Source organism: Amphiura filiformis, chromosome 19, assembly GCF_039555335.1.
Source record: "Amphiura filiformis chromosome 19, Afil_fr2py, whole genome shotgun sequence".
NCBI lineage: Eukaryota > Metazoa > Echinodermata > Ophiuroidea > Amphilepidida > Amphiuridae > Amphiura > Amphiura filiformis.
The window spans coordinates 37,039,165-37,052,827 of record NC_092646.1 but is presented as its reverse complement, the minus strand read 5'-3'; the positions used below and the strand labels follow the sequence as shown (position 1 = coordinate 37,052,827).

The following is a 13,663-nucleotide window of genomic DNA, read 5'->3' as shown; positions in this document are numbered from 1 at the left end:
CAAACTTTCTTTTTCTGTTGTATTTTTGCAAAATAGCAAAGTTTCCATATGTTTTATTTGATTTAAAAAAAACTTCAAACATAAATGGGAAAAACTGAGATAAGATACAAACTTAGAAGGATGCTGAGACCATCCTATTAGGGGTGTGGCTATGTCTCAGTTCTAAATGCCAATCAATATTTACCTGGAATGCAAAGTTGGCTGATCCTCCGGTCTGCTCCAGAAAGCTTTTTTATGCTGCACCTCATGTAAACCATGCTTCAGCAAAGATGTCTTCACCGACGTCATACTGGGTGGATCTAGCGCTGGCTTCAGCAACTTTGTTGCCATAGCAACAATGCTCAGTTGACCATTCATGTGGTTGTCTTTAGTATGATGATCCTCTGGCGCAGCTGCAGAATTTTGCACCTGTTGGTGGTTTGCATCGTACGACGTGCAATCATCTTTGCTGTCACTTTTCTCACCATTCATAGCCGATTCGTTGACAGACTTGTTCATGGAATCTGACATGCTCTCGTTTGGTGTATAAAAGTCCAAATCATTATCCACCTGGCTTCCTGGGCTTCCGGGAATCGACATACTCGAATCTCCGATCGACATATCCTCGACGCTATCCTGCGTACATTGGTCTTGAGAGTTTGTTAGTTTAGTACTTTTGTTGTGACTTACATTATCATTACATCCATTGGAAATCTCATCAAATTTCCTCTTCCCTGAAATACCACCTGAATTGTCCGATTCGCAGCTAGCTTCGTCGGGCTACGGCTTGCATCGCGGCCAGTTGGCACTACTTTAGGCTTGATCACGGTGAAGGCACTTGTTTGTGATTGGAATGGTATAGGTTGAGGATTTTCTTTGGCATTCTGACTCCCAGATTGACTACACTCAGGCAGAGTCATTGATGAGGAAGAGGATGGCATGCCTGCTGGATCCAGATCCTTTTCACTTGCAGCAATTTTTTCTTGACTAAAATCATCACTTTCTGATGCCTCCTGTAAGGGTTCCGAATTTGGCATCTCAGGTTTTTGAATTTTAGAGTCTAAACCTAACAAAGAGGACCCTTTGTCCAATTGACCTTCCTCATGTATCTCCACAGCACAAACTTCCTGTGTTTTACCAGAACTTGGTAATAATGACTCTGATACATTTTCACATTTGCCACTTGGATCATTCTCCATGGCAACAGCATCATTTGTAATTTCAACTTTCGAAATTTCAGAAATAGGCAATGATGACTTTAGCACTGTATCCTTGCTATCGCTGATATTGGAGCTGCATGTTAGAGTTGTTTCTTCCACCACATCTAATTTAGTACTTTGTGATACAGCATTTTCCTCGTCTGAATCCGGTAAGGATTGTTCACGATTTACAGCAGTCTGTTCACTACTTAGCGCAGTTTTTGCTGGCGTCATGATGTCATCAGTAGAGGAGAATGTCTCCCACCCTGAGTTACCTCCATGTTCCATTTCCGACTGACCAGCTTGAGATCTTTCAATAGTGGCAATATCTTTGTTCAAGCTACCTTCATCTGCTTTCAGTGATGTCAAAACATCATCTGCACATGTTTCCAAAAGAGTTTTCACTGGTGTCATGATGTCGTCAGTTGAGGAGAATGTCTCCCACCCTGAGTTACCTCTATCTTCCATTTCCGAATGACCCGCTTGAGGTCTTTCAAAAGTGGCAACATCTTTGTTCAAGCTACCTTCATCTGCTTTCACTGTGGTCAAAACATCATCTGCACATGTTTCCAAAGGAGTTTTCACTGGCGTCATGATGTCGTCAGTTGATGAGAATGTCTGGCACCCTGAGTTACTGCTATATTCCATATCTGACAGACCTGCTTGAGGTCTTTCAAAAGTGGCAACATCTTTGTTCAAGCTACCTTCATCTGCTTTCGCTGAGGTCAAAGCATCACCTGTAAATGTTTCTGAAGGTTTACTTTGATCGTCACCTTGCGCTATACCCGAATTAATACTTTTAGATCCTGCGATACTATCTCCCTCATTTGATCCGAAAGACAATGAATCCCCATTAGCAGCTTTAACTGGTGTCATGAAGTTGCTGGAGAAAGTCTTCCAAGGTGTAACAACATTACTTGCTGGAGTTTCAGTCCCATCAGAATGCTCCACATCTGCTACCTCGCTTAAATCACCAGATGCTGGTTCGGTGGACAACTCATTGCCTACTGAAGTACTACCAACATTACTCATTATTTCATCACTGGTTTTGTCCGTCTTCTCATCTAGGGTAGACAGAAAGTCAAAGTCTACAGGAGTGCTTGAGGTGCTCTTGCCTTCGTTAGAAGAATCCTCAGAGTCTGATGGGGAGTTGGGGGTCGGTGAGTGTCTTGTTTCCTGTTGCCTTTGACCTGGGGTCAAAGGTGATGAGGAATCACTTTGCTGACTATCTGTAGTTGCTGGTGGATCTGTCCGATTCTGAACTTCATCTTCTTGTAAACTCATTTTCATTTCTCCTCCACTTACAGAGGTATTTGTGTCATGAATGTCATTTAAAGAAGTTGAGTCTTTTGGTGCAATAGCATCATTTTGTTTTAGTACTGGAAAGAATCTCGATGGATGACCTGTCGGCGACATCAAACTCATCGGATTAGAAGATGGCACCATAGAGACATTTGGATCCGCATCAAGTGGCGACTTCAGTCCAGCAGACAGACTGTCTGCCCTCGTTTTTATCGCTGCCGTTTCAATTTTACCTTGGTCTAAATCAAACAGTACTTTATCACTTTCTTCTGAAGATTGCCTTTCAAGTTCATTCTCTGTTGATTTCACATGTTGAGTTGGATGCACTGTCCCGACGACTTTCTTCGATGGGTCCCCTCTCATTTCAAGAGGCTTAATGGGCTCATATTTCTTAGCTGCAGCATCGTCATCTTGCTGCGATGTCAGATCAGACACTTTAGACTCTCCAGCGTAAGTTGATGGATTCTTCTCATCACAGCCAGAACCGATATTGTTATTTGGTTCACCCACTGATAGAGTAGTTGTTTTAACTTCTCCTCCTGTGCTCTCATCCTCTTCAGATTGCGATTCAGGTACCGCATCAAATTCCATCGATGTTTCTGCTGTGTCTTTACTCCTCGTCGCCTCTGAATCTTCAGGCACAATCTTACTAGCGCCCTCTCCAGTCACTTCAATGTTCTCGTTGGGTTGACAAGTGAAGGACTGGAAGAGATCATGATCTCGTCCAAATTCGGCCATCTCTTGCATCATCTGATCACTGTCAAAGCAAGAAAGGGTTGTCAGGATGTCACCATTTTTCTTTGCATCGTAATTATTTCCACTAATCCAAGGCACGTTGTCTTCTGAGTTCATTGCTAGGCGCGTTGGTGACCAAGCCCGCGGTGGAGAGGGCTCTGGATCCGGGCGAAGCGGGGAGAAATACGACAGCCTCCACATAACATCACAATATTCTTCTTTACTTTCATCCGTACCTATTCTGAACATTGGTGGACCCCACTGATCCGGCGAGTAAGAGCTGGCCCTAGATGGCGCTTGTCCAAAGTGTCGTTTACCACCGCGAGTCCTGCAACCGCGACGGAATGGCGGCATTCCTTCTCTCGTTGGACTTGCAGGCAACGAGCTGTAAATACGACTACGAGCGTTATCTCCCATATGGATGGGATATAATTTGCTATCATTTATATCGCTGGTATCTTGGCTTGGTGCTGCAGCATTTCCACCGTCCTTTTTCTCCGGTAGTGAGCTTACACCCATCGACTCTTCCTGCTCGCCCCTGCTAGCTTCAGCAGTACTTTGAGGGGAAATGATTGTATCTTCGAACAATGTGGGCGACACAACATCACACTCCTCACTTCCAGTGCTAACTGGGTCACTATCTACCATCTCTTTTGATCCAACTAATGGTACATTATTCATAGCCATATCATCCTCAGGTACTGTAATTTCATCTTCATCCGAGGTGGTTTCTTCGATAACCTCAACTGCACTATCATTATCGGTTTCCATAGACAAATCGGAAAGAACGCTCTCTTCCTTTTGTTGATGTTTTCTACCGCTAGACAGTTTCGATATGAATTTTGTATGCTGTATCGTGCTTTTTCTACCTTTTCCTGAATTTATTGTTTGCGACAATGTTGCTTTGTTCAAAATCACCAAAGGTTGCTTATATCGCATTGGGCTATCGTACGTCTTCCAGGACTTCAAGTCCCTATCGACATCGGAATCATCATCATCATCCCCATCGTCGACTTCATCGCCGCGTGTCCTGCTATAATCAGTCAGCTCCAATATCTCGTCAAAGTCATCATCTTCCCTGTACATGACTCGTTCCCGTTTTGTGCGCATGCTGTAGTAGTGGCTAGCGGCGCTTGTGTTGCTTGAATCGCTGGCGTCGCCGCTAGGTTCTCTTCTACGCTTAATACCTAGAGTTCTTTTCACTGGCACTTTCTTGCTAGAAGATGTCTGATTCTTATGGGAAGGTGGCGCTTTACTCAACAAGTCTTGAGTTGTTGCATTGATGCTTTTTATACCCAGAGTCTTTTTGACCATTCCTTTGCTTAAAGAATCCTGTTTTACACCCCATATTGTTCCGTCGTCCTTGTCCTGCCCTTCCTTCGCACGTCCAAACCCTACAAACTCATCGATTGAATCATGACTCAATTTTCTAACTTCTAAAACTGGATTCCAGTACGGGATCTTTTTGATCATCTCCTCATCGAATCGATCCGTTATCTTGATCACAAACTCTTTCAAAAGTTTATCTTTTGGGCTGTTATTGCTTGCATCAGTACCGCTAGTTGATGGTGTATCAAAGTTGCTTTTCTTGATGTTTTTCTTTCGCTGCTTCTTCTTGCCTTGTGCTGATTTTGGTTTAATACTGGGTACAAAGTAGAAGTCATCATCTTCAAGGTACCTGCTTGGCTTTTGAATATTTCTTCTTCTCTTGGTTTCCACTTCCACTACTGGTACCAGTGCTATGTGAGGAAAAAAAACATAAGGAAATCATTAAGGTGGCGAGATCATTGTGCGTAATTATAGAGGGCCAGGGGATTCACTCTATCATTGTAAAAAACTATTTAAAGAAATTAAAAAGCCCAAGTAATAAAAATTGTAGTGTAATGATTGACAGACACAATTTCCTTTAACTACAAAAATTAATTTTTGTAATCGATCAAAAAACAAACATTTTATATCAATTTTGAATTTAGCCTGAATATGGCACCTCTCGCCTTTTTTTAGGTCAAGGCTGTTTTCAAGCTATTTCACATACAAGCTTAACAAACTCTAGTTAAAGAATGATGCCATATAAACTGTTGAAATCTTTTGTTGCTTTCCAATGATAATGTCATGAAGTCGTAAATTTTGAAGTCAAATTCCAAAAACCAAAACAACACATTGCGACGCAGATATTTCCCAACTAATGCAATTTCATCATCGTATCAGTGTCTTCATTATTTGTTTGAGACCTTTTCCAAACGTTTGTGCTATTTATGCATATAAAAAAAAGGTTATATAGCATTATGAGATTTATGTTTTATCGTTATACTTCTCTGCTCAGTTGCCTCTGTGGCCCAAACTGCCAATCAAAAAACCTCTGCATGTATCCCCGATCGCACAAAGGGATTTCCTTTTCATGAAGATTATAAACTGAGTTCTTCCCGACGTGAACGCACATCTATTCATTGATCATTATTAACTAATCGTCATTCATACAGAAATTCATTTGATTAAGTGATTGCTTAATCGAATTAAGCAAGCTTATCAAGTGAATGAAGCTTCATTCAAATTAAATTCATTACCGAGTAACAAGCAGCCTAATGACCATATGTTCCCACCTGGAGTATACTTTGTTGCTAAGCAACCACTAATAACAGGCTTGTGCATAAGTGAATGGAACTATATCTTCATTTGATCATAATTACACGTAATTACCTATACCATTTTTCACCCTGGTGTGGCAGTGAGGTCAACACATTTAGGCAGCTGTTTCGTCTGCGCATCTATGCAGCATCTTTAATCATGTGCATGTGTACGTCAGCACTGTGAGCAAACACCAGCCATTTGAAGCTGCACCCAATGAAATGCACACTGCTGTCACTGCCACATCGGTGAAAATGGTATAATAAAGATCAACCAATGTTCATCGGATGATAACCTTTTCTGGCGTGAACATGGTTAATTGGTTATAGTCTGTATATCTACCTCGAGTCACCGGCACTAGCTTTGAAGTTCAGCGTGTGCTGCGTTGGCTTAACATAGTTTCTTGCGTGTACATATGCGGCACGTTGATCGCTGCCAGTAAAAGTATGTACACGCACTCAAGTAACGTTATTAACGAGAACACACTGAACTTACAATAAGACAGGTTAGAGGACCAGGACGGAAAAACCAATGGGCTCTTCCAGTTGATATCCATATATATATCCGGGGGTGTCAATTTCAAATGGATTCATCCATTGAGGTAACTCTGTTTGAAATGCACATGGGGGGTGTATGGATTTCATCTGGAATACCTAAATAATATGACTGTCCCTTACAATTGGAAAATTTGTTTATCTAAAATACTCATCTGACAAATTCTCCCAAAAGATTAAAGATTACAATGATGTATGTGTATCCAGAAAATTGAAATCAATTCAGCTGAACTCTGTAATGTACGATTTCCTTCCAATTTTGTTATTATTACCAAAATGCTGAAATAATACATGTATTAGGAATAACTGACAGGAAGGGTTTTTGTCCATATTATGCTGAAATAACAAGGTAAAGGGAAAGAAACCCCACTGGTTATTTTGGCCGCTTAATATGAAGTTCTATGGGGGGACTTAAAGTTATAATATGACTTTACATGTATGTCGAAATTGCCCTGTTAACCTACAAACACAGCAAATTTGGCTGATTCCATTTAGGTTCAAGATGAGACATGCATAAACATTACAAATATGCCAAAATCAGGTTTGAACAAAATTAACAAATTTCATATCATAAGATTGTGGACTTAACGTTCATGAAAGTTCTTCTGTGTTGGTATAAACATGATTTTGATTTAAACTTTTGATCCAAACACAAGGAATTAATTAATTGGTCTGTTATCAGGTCTGTTATCAGGTCTGTTATCAGGTCAAAGGTCAAAAAGTTCACAACCTGATACAGTCACTCACTTGCTGATGAAAGATGGAGTATCATCTGAAAATTCCTAGGTAGGAATTAATTCCTTGTGTTTGGATCAAAATCATTATGGCTTGAAGTTTGAACCCTACCTGCTGGTTCTTCTTCTTCATCACCAGGTCCATCATACTGAGGTAAAGCAGACTTCTGTGCTTCATCAGCATTGGTGATTGATATCAAGGCATCTTCAAGTTCTTCTAGAGTACTGTAAGAAATCATAATGTCAGAGATTTGTTCATCTAATAATAGCAATGCTCCATTCACATTAAAATTAATACAGTTGATGAGCATAATTATGTGTTATTTTGTTTTGTAAGTGTGGCATACCTTCCAACATTAAAAACCTAGGAAACTGAGTCCAATAGAGCGAAGCGAGTTTAGGGGGGCGATTTAGCAGCAGGGGTCCAAGGGCTCAGCTTAGGGCCTCTGGTCCAGGGGCACTGCCCCAAGCTCCTGGGTTTAAGCCATTAAACAGTGCCCAAAACAAGCTATTTGACATCTTTTTATAGGGTTTTACAATGTAAAATACATCACCAACATCACACACTAAGTACACACATCCTTTATGTTTAGCTTTCTATTGAACAAAAAAATCCTCCTCCAAAGTATTTTTTTTTGACGTGTCCCTGGACTTAAAGCTAAATGCTAGGATCATTCATGGTTGACTTACAAACAAAGTTTGCGTTTTTAATATGCAGTGATAATTTGTGTTCATGTCATACTCTCTTAACTATTAAAGGGAGTCTCAAGCAATCACAACATTATGACTTATCAAGCACAAATCACATGGTTTTATTACAACAAACTCATATTGACCTTAAAAACAAATAACCACAGCCGTCTCTCACCACATGTTATTCAAATTTCCCAAGCACAGAAATTGCCTGTGGTAATGATGTCCCAGTTAGACAAGGAAGACTGACGACAATTGAGCACAAATAATTTTAAATTGCTCAACATGTGTTTTAGGTTTTTTTTTCGTATGTTGTGACAATCAAAACAAAAAACTTGTACAAAGACTAATTCATTCTAAATTTTGGAAAGCATATTTTCTAATCTTTTTCATAACCAATTATCAAAAATAACACAAAATATTTAAATTTTTAGCTAATTATTGGCCTATGCTCAAGATTTTGAATGCTTAGATTTGTGCCAAGTCTTAGAATTTGGGACTACATTTGTAAGAAAACATGCAAAATTGCACAATTTTGTCCATTTTCCCTCAAATTGGAAAAATATTCAAATTTGACTGTAATTGCCAGTTAGAACTAGCTAAAGGATTGGGATTTAGTTATGTTTCATTTGGCAAAACAGGATAATATCTTTTTAGTCTCAAAAAAGTGCTGTATTTTTATGGAATAGGGAGTAGTCTAACCTCTTCAATATCACCTTACCTATTTGGGGTATTATACAAATCTCCTTCCTCTCCCCCTTCATCCTCCACCTCCTCCTCGTCATCATCATCTCCATCTTCCATCTCATTCTTTGGTGTCTCATCGTCCCAGGCCTGTGACATGTGTAGTGACTCCAAGGCATCCATTACACCTCCTCATTGTCCTCTTCGTCTCTCGCCTCCTGCCACCTGGCTAGCTGCCAGAGGGGTGTCGCCATCATCCTTGGCAGCTTGGCGGAGAGGATGCTTCCTTCTTCTGGTTCTTCCATTTGGGTGTCACCGTGCGCAAGCTCAAGTAGCAGATCAACAAGTTCTTGGTCTGATCATGAGATATTAAGAATGACAGAAAAATATAAACAAAGTCAAATATTAATCAGCTATTATAAAAATCAGAACTTCAAGGAATCGGATAACAATGTGTGTACAGTATTTTTGTGGGACCTGAGAGCACATCTTTAATTCATGCGATATAATACAACTCTGGCCTCTTGTAACTCGATTGTCTGGCTGGGACCACTTCATAGGTGCCATGAAACTTACCACTCAAGCTTAGTGAACTACGACAAAGCTTATGAACATATCAAATAATGTCTTTCAAGTAACCTGTACCTTAAATTCAGACCAGGGATGCCTAAGGGGTGAGCAGGTACCAGATTTCTGCATATTTGTCCCAGCTATATACACTACACTATAGCTCATCTCACTTTGTGATTTGATATGATGTTAAAATGCATTTCTGTATGCGAGAGATCATTACAATAATTGTGCTGCCTTTACATGTGAGCATAATTATTATACTGTGATTCCAAGAACAGCACACGTTTCAATGCTAGGCAACCTTAACAGTGGCAGTGGCAGGAATTTGTTTTTTGGTACCAAAAGTGTAAATTTTTATAATTTGGGGAGGCTATTGCCCCCAATGCCCCCTGTTGCGCTGCCACTGGACCTAAAATAAAACATGCAGTAACGTCTCAACCTCAAGGTGAAAAGAGTAGGAGTGACTGCTTACTATGACATGACCATTACACATATATACAAAGCACAATACCTTTTTTCAGAGATGCTGTTGAAGGCTGTGAAGAATCCAGAAAGGAATACACTAAATCTTCATCAACCACAGGCTCTGTATCTTCTCTTACTAACATTGGTGGACCATCTTCATCTGTTGGAGACAAAAGAGATGATATTTTGATAGGTGAAATTAATATGTAAGAGCAAAATCAAATGCAAATTAAATTGGTAGGAAAATTATTTGCAAGAGCAAAATTACACGTAAATTGTTAAGGTAAAATAATTTTTTCAATAATTTTACCTAAAGAATTTGCACTTATAATGACCAATTTGTGTAGTCCAATTTGCACTTAATTTTGCTCTTAAAAGAGCCAATTCAGTGCAAATTGGACTTCCACACTACTAATATTAATTTCTTTACTAAACCGACTTTAATTTCTTTTTATTCTTTTCATTGTTACACATACAAATTTACAATTGTTAATGACATTGGTGGACCATCTTCATCTGTTTGAGACAAAAGTGAAAATATTTGGATAGGTAAAATTATTTGTAAGAGTAAAATCAAACGCAAATTGGTAGGAAAATCATTTGCAATAGCAAAATTATGTGTAAATTGATTAGGTTAAATTATTATTGACTAAATATCTAATTCTCGGTCATGAGAGGATGGATGTACCTTCTGCGTATTGTTGTGTCAGCGTACTTTTTGTAGAGAAAAACACCATCGCAAGACCAAAGACTGTGATTCTCAAAAGATGTGCTTGCGCCGTAAGCATGTGGCCTCTGCATAGTACGCTCGATGCAAATATCTGTGCGTACACCAAGTTGGCTCTCATGATCAAGAATTAGCTAAGAATTTTAGCTATAGTAAGAGTAAACTTAAGTGCAAATTTTAATTCCACTCTATTAATATTAAGGGGGTACTACACCCATTGCATTTTTTTTGTTTTTTTTTGCATTTTGTGAAGAAATGAGAAAAGAAATTGGACAAAGTGGTATGCAAAATGAAGGGGCAAATCTTCTCGTTCAATTGGTGGATCAGTATCAATGACATAAGCCAAAAAGTGGTACATCACTGATGTTTTAAATTCACTTCATTTTGGAAAGCTTACTATCAACTGATTTCGTTAAAATGTTGGATATGTGTTGCTAACACATTAGGGAAATAATGTTGATATGTAAAATGGGAATAAGTGGTTCCTGATTTCTTTTATGACTTCATGAACTTGGTGCTCCACAACTATCAAAAAACGAACCGGTTAAAATGCTTCTATTTTCAATGTTGAGCTATATTTTGTATTTTGAACTTCATGACACTATTTCACTGAAACTTAATTAAGCCATAGGTAACAGGTTACCACAACCACACTACAGCAATGTTGAAATAGATTGCATTTTTTGTCACCTATACCACCATATTAGGTAGTTTTCCGTAAGCTTCATTTTTGTGATTTTGGTAACTATTTTATATTTATTTGCCCAATCCATCTCAACTAGGCAATCTAAATTGTACTCACCATTTACATCCCAAGGTATTTTAGTATATCCACCTCACACATTTCCATTATATATCCAGTAACAGATAAAATATCAAAATTGATGCCTCATTATGACATGTATGATATCACAGACTATCACATGTATTCACCTGACCTTTGATGACCTTATAGCCTTTTTTAATCTCTTTTCCTAACAACACATTATAGAAGATACATACATGTAGTAGTATTAAATTGTCTATGTGGAAGAGATTAGGCGTATTTAATTTATTCAGTGTTATAATCAGTGAGTGCATTTCTATAGATAGTATAACGAAGGATTTAATGTATTCTATTCATGTATTCTACTTGGACATGTTCAATAGAATAAATTATGGTTTGTTATGAAACACACATCTCAGTACCTAGGATACAGTAAACAAAAAATATATAGGGCTAAAATGACTTACTAAAATGGTTTAAAAACACTTTGTATGTAGATGTATTTTATAAGTTCATGACATGAGGTGATGAACATATTTATGTACTTTATAAATTTGCAAGAAAAAGAAGAAGAGGGGTACTGATGAAAATCAGGGTATTATTCCCCCTTAATTATTTATTAAAGTGACTTTCAATTCTTTTTTAAGTGTGTTTTTCCAGTGATTATAATAATGGGATACACAGATATCAAAAGTCAAGATCAAATTTTGGCAACATCAGACCATTTTATAGCCGCCAAAATTCTGTCGATCAATGTGCTGTTAATTCCTTAGCTATTCCTCAAACTTCCTCTGAGTGAAAGATTTCTGTTGTGGTGGTGAATGGGAAAGAGCAGTATTTTAAAAGTGGACCCATCCACAGTCAACAGTTTCCAAAATTGTGCTATTTTGGGGGAAATAGGGAAAAAATGGGTCATTGATATGCAAAATGGCCAAAAATGAGACTCATGTTTGCAGCACATCCCTGTATGGTCATTTGTACTGAATACCCTCCCCCGGCCATATGTTACAGATTGTTGTGATATCAAATAGACACTAGGGGATGAAACTAAAACTCGACCAGCAGTCAACTGCTGGTTCCGTCCCATTTCTATTGTTCTGAACAATGGAAACTGCACCGAACCCCCGATTGACCGCCAGTCAAGTTTTGAAGCTTCCGCTAGGTGAACAGATCCTTTATACATGAATAAAACTTTAAATCATATCAATTATGTTACCTCTTTCTTGAGACAGGTGGAAATCTATCTGGCTGCTTGGAATAGGTGATTCGGCACCCTGGGGTTGAGATGGTGATTTAAGGTCATCATCGGTCTGTGACTCTTCATCCAGTATAGACTGGGTCAACATTTCACAACCAGCTTCTTTCCTGTTAAGGTGAAAAATAAGAAACGGGTAAGAGCCATGATATATTTAGCACGACCGCCTTTAGGGAACAAACCAAAAGATCGATGACGTCCTAGAACAAATCTAGGTTTTTTAGAAGGCTCACACCCTCCCTCCCTGCTTGAAACATAATTGTGAATTGTTGCCAATTCATCATTTTCTGTATCTATGTTTAATCCTTTTAACAAACATGATCACTTTTTGACCTCTCTTCCCAAGTGAATCCAAGTTTTATTTCTACATGTAGGATATTATCAATCTTTTGGTCTGTCCCATAACTGAACCAAAATTTTATCAATGAGCAAAAGTAAATCCAGGATGGGGGGAGGCTGTCTCAATGTTTGAAGGTATACAGGTATGTGCAACCATTTTGGGGTATGTGTCACCGTTTTGGGCTATATCGATGGGTGCGTTTTCAGTGGAGACCATTGCGCCCAATGCGGGCACATTTGGGAAAAAGGGGCTTAAAAGTTCCCAATTATGACAAATTTTGTTTTTTTTGTGTTTTTTTTGTGTGAAAACAGCAAAAAGTATATTTTTAAGTAGAGAAAGTCAGCATCCACAAGTCTGTGTGGCACATCCCCATACAAAAATATTTTGAAGAACCCTCCCCCGTAAATCCTTCTTTTTTATAAAGCATATCCTTCTGTAAGTGCCCATTGGTCCATAATATCAACTTCTGTTGAACCTGGTTTTAACCGCTTTGTGGACAAAATGGTTTTGACCGCTTAAGGGATCCAAAATGAAGCGTTATTATGCGTTTAATACAGTATTTTTGTGGGACATGAGAGCACCTCAGACCTATCGAATTGCATTCTGAATACTGAAGCATGTCTTTCTGATATCAAATAATTTTCATTTTTTTAAATCACAATATAATACAAATTTTATGACAAATTATAAAAATTTGATATTTTTCAAATTTTTGATATATAACAGTCCTCGAAGTAAATTATATAAATCTAATGATATGTTCTAAAAGTGTATGTAGCAGGGAGGAAAAGCCGACGGTCAATTGAAAATTTTGACCTTTCATATTGAAGATATGGATTTTTTCCCAAAAGACCTAATTTTTTTGGTGTTTTGGGGGAAAAAATCCATATCTTCAATATGAAAGGTCAAAATTTTCAATTGACCGTCGGCTTTTCATCCCACCTACATACATTTTAAGTATAAATCATCCGATTTATAAAGTTTACTTCAAGTACTGTTAAATATCAAAAATATCAATTTTAATGATTTGCC

The 13,663-nt window shown here is 38.4% G+C and overlaps 2 protein-coding genes across 2 annotated transcripts in view; both read right to left on the bottom strand.

Annotated features, from left to right (window-relative positions):
• The window catches only part of LOC140140544 (DNA polymerase zeta catalytic subunit-like), a 116,415-nt gene that overhangs the window by 26,420 nt on the left and 76,332 nt on the right, over positions 1 to 13,663 (bottom strand). The window contains 4 exon segments of the mRNA XM_072162303.1: positions 185 to 664; positions 8,692 to 8,860; positions 9,590 to 9,703; positions 12,253 to 12,401. Coding sequence (XP_072018404.1) covers positions 185 to 664; positions 8,692 to 8,860; positions 9,590 to 9,703; positions 12,253 to 12,401 — 912 coding nt within the window.
• LOC140141241 (uncharacterized) lies at positions 568 to 8,699 on the bottom strand. Its single transcript, XM_072163047.1, has 3 exons — positions 8,543 to 8,699; positions 7,241 to 7,353; positions 568 to 4,954 (listed from the first exon to the last, which is right to left on the bottom strand). Exons 1-3 carry the CDS (start codon positions 8,686 to 8,688, stop codon positions 666 to 668), a joined length of 4,548 nt encoding a protein of 1,515 aa, XP_072019148.1. The 5' UTR covers positions 8,689 to 8,699; the 3' UTR covers positions 568 to 665.

What these genes read in the sequence shown, in the direction of transcription:
- LOC140141241 (XM_072163047.1), bottom strand. Translation starts at nt 8,688, where the DNA reads ATGGATGCCTTGGAGTCACTACACATGTCACAGGCCTGGGACGATGAG. An exon ending in TTGTATAATACCCCAAATAG is followed by an intron (nt 7,354 to 8,542) that starts GTAAGGTGATAT and finishes GATTTCTTACAG; the next exon opens with TACTCTAGAAGAACTTGAAG. An exon ending in TGAAGAAGAAGAACCAGCAG is followed by an intron (nt 4,955 to 7,240) that starts GTAGGGTTCAAA and finishes TTCCTCACATAG; the next exon opens with CACTGGTACCAGTAGTGGAA.